The sequence below is a fragment of the Oncorhynchus keta genome, chromosome 6 (assembly GCF_023373465.1).
Source record: "Oncorhynchus keta strain PuntledgeMale-10-30-2019 chromosome 6, Oket_V2, whole genome shotgun sequence".
NCBI classification, from domain to species: domain Eukaryota; kingdom Metazoa; phylum Chordata; class Actinopteri; order Salmoniformes; family Salmonidae; genus Oncorhynchus; species Oncorhynchus keta.
In genome coordinates, this window is record NC_068426.1 from 42,516,297 (window position 1) to 42,522,296 (window position 6,000).

The 6,000-nt window shown below is 45.9% G+C and overlaps 1 protein-coding gene across 5 annotated transcripts in view; it reads left to right on the top strand.

Annotated features, from left to right (window-relative positions):
* The window catches only part of LOC118385543 (outer dense fiber protein 2-like), a 28,942-nt gene extending 23,489 nt beyond the window's left edge, over window positions 1-5,453 (top strand). For all 5 annotated transcript variants that reach the window (XM_052521710.1, XM_052521714.1, XM_052521713.1 and 2 more), the window contains 6 exons: window positions 1,569-1,679; window positions 2,060-2,323; window positions 2,487-2,587; window positions 2,883-3,045; window positions 4,048-4,173; window positions 4,392-5,453. In XM_052521710.1, coding sequence (XP_052377670.1) covers window positions 1,569-1,679; window positions 2,060-2,323; window positions 2,487-2,587; window positions 2,883-3,045; window positions 4,048-4,173; window positions 4,392-4,562 — 936 coding nt within the window. In that variant the 3' untranslated portion in view covers window positions 4,563-5,453. The remainder of the gene's footprint in view (window positions 1-1,568; window positions 1,680-2,059; window positions 2,324-2,486; window positions 2,588-2,882; window positions 3,046-4,047; window positions 4,174-4,391) is intronic.
* Window positions 5,454-6,000: the final 547 nt, after the last annotated feature.

Sequence of the window (6,000 nt, forward strand, 5' to 3'; positions counted from 1 at the left end):
GCTGTACTGTAGACACATACACAGTGCTGTACTGTAGACACATACACAGTGCTGTACTGTAGACACATACACAGTGCTGTACTGTAGACACATACACACATACACAGTGCTGTACTGTAGACACATACACAGTGCTGTACTGTAGACACATACACAGTGCTGTACTGTAGACACATACACGGTGCTGTACTGTAGACACATACACGGTGCTGTACTGTAGACACATACACGGTGCTGTACTGTAGACACATACACGGTGCTGTACTGTAGACACATACACGGTGCTGTACTACACACTGTAGACACATACACAGTGCTGTACTGTAGACACATACACGGTGCTGTACTGTAGACACATACACGGTGCTGTACTGTAGACACATACACGGTGCTGTACTGTAGACACATACACGGTGCTGTACTGTAGACACATACACGGTGCTGTACTGTAGACACATACACGGTGCTGTACTGTAGACACATACACAGTGCTGTACTGTACACACATACACGGTGCTGTACTGTACACACATACACAGTGCTGTACTGTACACACATACACAGTGCTGTACTGTAGACACATACACAGTGCTGTACTGTAGACACATACACAGTGCTGTACTGTAGACACATACACACGGTGCTGTACTGTAGACACATACACGGTGCTGTACTGTAGACACATACACAGTGCTGTACTGTAGACACATACACGGTGCTGTACTGTAGACACATACACGGTGCTGTACTGTAGACACATACACGGTGCTGTACTGTAGACACATACACGGTGCTGTACTGTACACACATACACAGTGCTGTACTGTACACACATACACAGTGCTGTACTGTACACACATACACAGTGCTGTACTGTACACACATACACAGTGCTGTACTGTACACACATACACAGTGCTGTACTGTACACACATACACAGTGCTGTACTGTAGACACATACACAGTGCTGTACTGTAGACACATACACAGTGCTGTACTGTAGACACATACACAGTGCTGTACTGTAGACACATACACAGTGCTGTACTGTAGACACATACACAGTGCTGTACTGTAGACACATACACAGTGCTGTACTGTAGACACATACACAGTGCTGTACTGTAGACACATACACAGTGCTGTACTGTAGACACATACACAGTGCTGTACTGTAGACACATACACAGTGCTGTACTGTAGACACATACACAGTGCTGTACTGTAGACACATACACAGTGCTGTACTGTAGACACATACACAGTGCTGTACTGTAGACACATACACAGTGCTGTACTGTAGACACATACACAGTGCTGTACTGTAGACACATACACAGTGCTGTACTGTAGACACATACACAGTGCTGTACTGTAGACACATACACAGTGCTGTACTGTAGACACATACACAGTGCTGTACTGTAGACACATACACGGTGCTGTACTGTAGACACATACACGGTGCTGTACTGTACTGTAGACACATACACGGTGCTGTACTGTACTGTAGACACATACACAGTGCTGTACTGTAGGCTGACAGGCACATGTTCTCCTCTTTCAGGCCATGTTGTCTGCAGTGGAGGAGAAGCTGACTCTGTCCCAGTCAGAGGTACAACATGTCAAAGCCTCTGTGAAGCAATACGAGAGCCTAGTGGACAACTACAAGACCCAGGTAAACAGACACACACACAGGTATACACACACAGGTATACACACAGGTATACACATACAGGTATGCACACACGTTGTACCCACATACAGGTATACACACAGGTATACACATACAGGTATGCACACAGGTATACACACAGGTATACACATACAGGTATGCACACACGTTGTACCCACATACAGGTATACACACAGGTATGCACACACAGGTATGCACACACGTTGTACCCACATACAGACTCTTAATGTGCTGAAAGCAAACATGCAATAATATGATAAATGAAAGGGACAATTATAGTCCATAAATTACAATGTGTGTGTTGTTTGTTCGTGCGTGCCTCGTCTTTTCTGTGCTTCTGTGTAATGCTACCCATCACCCAGGTGGTGAAGACACGGGCCGAGGCAGACGAGTACTGTGCCAGGCTGGGACAAGCAGAGCGAGAGGCGCGGGAGGTCCGGGACCAGCTGGAGAGCGAAGTGGAGGCGGTGCGCAGGGAGCTGCTGGGCCGGCTGACGGAGCTGGAGCCTCTTCCTGAGGCACTGCGGCGCTCTGAGGTCCTACTGGAAGAAGCTCAGGACAGAGAACATGCCCAGGAGAGACGTAGCACCGAGCTGAGTGTCGTCCTGGCTGACCTGCGCATAAAGGTGTGGGGGTCGGGGGTTGTGTGGGGTGGGACGTGCTTGTGTGTGGTGGGGGGGTGGTGTATGTGTGCTGTGCACAATGTGATGGTATGCACATCTTCCAAACTGGCTTTATCAATTGAATAATATGGTAATAATAGTATAATGGTTTATGTTGTGTGTCTAGGTGGAGCAGCAGGGCAGCCAGGTGGAGCTGCTGAGACAGAAAAAGTCTGTCCTGTTGGAGGAGAACAAACAGCTGCAGCACCGTGTGGAGAGTCTGGAGAGGTCAGACTGTCATGGCCATTCCAGAGCCAATATCATAACGCGCTGAACAGAGAGTGTGTGTGTGTGTGTGTGTGTGTGTGTGTGTGTGTGTGTGTGTGTGCGGTAGTATGATACATAATATATACCGACGCTTTTATCCAACTTACAGTACAGTGAGCTCATACGTTGTTAGTTTGTGACCTGGCAGAAACATGTGACCCCCTGTGTGTGTGTGTTTATGTATACCGTGTTTGTATGGTGTGTGTATGTGTGAACATACCTGGGCTTGAGAGCCCATCCCATCTCTGCCTTACAGGAAGCTAGAGGAGGCCACTTGTCAGAACAGAGACCTGGTGGGGGTGATCGCCAAGCGGGAGGAGACCATCCATGGCAATCAGCTCCGGCTGGAGGAGAAGTCCCACGAGTGCACGCACCTGACCCGCCAGCTGGAGGAGGCCTTGGACGATGCCCGACGCCAGGTCTGTCTGGGGCACCCGGGTATGGGGAGAGGGGGGCTGGGGATTGGCTACTTGGGGAATAACTGGGTGGGAGGGAGCAATGCAGCTCGAGATCAATATGTGCATCAGATTATGTTCACTGGTGTTAGGTTCGAAATGAACCTATTGAAACTCACGAACGATTAGTAAAGCTTAAACCAAGTGTATTCCCCCATTGGGTCATACAGCTGCATAAGACAAATGCATTGTTCCACAAGTGGTAGTATATATACCCCAATTTGGGGTGGAATCTCCTCCTTCTCTCGAAACATTACATCTCTGTTGCCAGGCAGGAAATTAAGTTACGCGGGCAATAAACTGTTCCTTCTCCCTTAACCTGACCTCGGCCACCTTTCCTCACTAAACCAATCCTCTCCCTCCTTATCAGTGCCTGCCAAGATGTGATCGTCTTTCCTTCACTCAGTGCATTCCAAGCTTAAAGGCGTCCACCATATACTTTCCTCCTACAGATTAGATACCCATTAACTCCTGGTGTAGAAACCTGACTATGGCACTCTTCATGTCTCTAGTATAACTGATTATTAACTATATTTAAAGTTTAGAAATCCGAACCGATCCCTGGTCATTTAAAAGTCGTAAATTATTACTGCATTTTGCATAGACATTGTAAAATTGAGATGCAAGTATTGAATTGAGTGATTTGGTTGTTTTTACGTTTTAGCATTGTGAATACTCACAATTTTAGCAACATTAGTTTACACTGACTTTGTCATTTTCTTCCAATGGGTGCACAGCCATTTTGTTTTATGCTTGTTGTAACAAGTCAGTTGCTCTGTATGATGGAGTATCACAGTCCTGGTGTATAGGTGGTCCTCTGTAGCTCTGTTGGTAGATCATGGCGCTTGCAACTCCTGGATAGTGGGATCCATTCACAGGACCACCCATATATAAAATGTATGCACGCATGACTTTAAGTCACTTTGGATAAAAGTGTCTACTAAATGGCATATATTATTACATTAGGTGTCCCAGACCCGGGAACGTGCGATCACCAAAGAGCACTCCACCCAGTCCAAGGTGGTGGACCTGGAGACCCAGCTAAGCAGGACCACCACAGAACTCACCACCCTCCGCCGCAGCAAAGAGGAGGTGAGGGAGAGTGTTTTAGAAATATACATCTCTAGCGTCAACTCTGATTATAATCTCTCATAATCTCTAAAACTATTGCGGTCAAAGACATAGTGTGTGTACATAACAGTACACATCTTGGCACACACACTTTAGAAATCAAATAATATGTAATTCTAATAATAGAATTGCTGTGGTGTGTGTCTGTCTGCGTGTGTGTGCACCTCCGCCACCCTCAGGCAGAGCGACGGTACCAGTCCCGTCTTCAGGATGTGAAGGACCGTCTGGAGCAGTCGGACAGCACCAACAGGAGTCTGCAGAACTACGTCCAGTTCCTCAAAGCCTCTTATGCCAACGTGTTCGGAGACTCGGCCCTCACCAGCACTCTGCGGGCCCCTTCTCCCATCTGAGGGAACTCTTCCCCAAAGATTCTCTCAGATCACACACACCTACACTATGCACACGCACACACAAATACACACACCCCATTTGAGGGAACTCTTCCCCAAAGATTCTCTCGGATCACACACACACACATCATTATCCAGGTCTATACTCAGAGCTCTTTTCAACTATATTCAATGTTGATGTTGTGGGTGTATATGTTCCCAATTATACATTATATCAATAATGTTACAATATAATACATCAAGTTTACACAGCTTTTACTTCCAGCTTGTCTGCATTAATTACAGTTGTCCTATAGTTGTTCACGTCCTTCTGACTTCATTATGTTTTCAGTTCTACTGTTGATGTCTCGGCATACTGTATCATTCTGTACCTTACAGTACAACAGCATGTAACCACCCACCTAACAGATGTAATGTACCAAAACATAGCTGTCCAACAGATCTGGGACTTGTCATAGTAGAGTTATATATCTTGGCTATTTTTCATCTTATCATATTACGGAATTGTTCCAATGGTGCTATGATTGGTTAGCCTCGACCCAGATCTGTTTGTGCTATCGTGTCAACTCCTGTTTGGAATGACAAGGAGTGGCATGATGACACAAACAGACTGGTACCCAGGCTAATGATGGTGCTATCTGCTAAACAGAGCCATATCAATGAAACCAATTATTTAGTTTGGTTTGTTTGCTGTTTGTGTCAGTATTTGTCTAAAATGTGATACCCATGAGAGGAGGAATCAACAGTGAAGGAGTTGTGCTCTTGTCAATAATTTAAATATTTCTGCTTTAATTATGAAATAGGAGATATATATTTGTAATGGCCATTTTATATACCTTGAATGTGTATAAACTTGTATTGAGTTGCAATAAAGCAATTTCATCAAGAATATTTCTTTCTTTCTGGTTATAGCCTCATAAAACTGTGGACCTGTTCAACTTCAAATCACCTTGCATAAAATAACATTTACATTTACATTTAAGTCATTTAGCAGACGCTCTTATCCAGAGCGACTTACAAATTGGTGCATTCACCTTATGACATCCAGTGGAACAGCCACTTTACAATAGTGCATCTAAATCTTTTAAGGGGGGTGAGAAGGATTACTTTATCCTATCCTAGGTATTCCTTAAAGAGGTGGGGTTTCAGGTGTCTCCGGAAGGTGGTGATTGACTCCGCTGTCCTGGCGTCGTGAGGGAGTGTGTTCCACCATTGGGGAGCCAGAGCAGCGAACAGTTTTGACTGGGCTGAGCGGGAACTGTACTTCCTCAGTGGTAGGGAGGCGAGCAGGCCAGAGGTGGATGAACGCAGTGCCATTGTTTGGGTGTAGGGCCTGATCAGAGCCTGGAGGTACTGAGGTGCCGTTCCCCTCACAGCTCCGTAGGCAAGCACCATGGTCTTGTAGCGGATGCGAGCTTCAACTGGAAGCCAGTGGAGA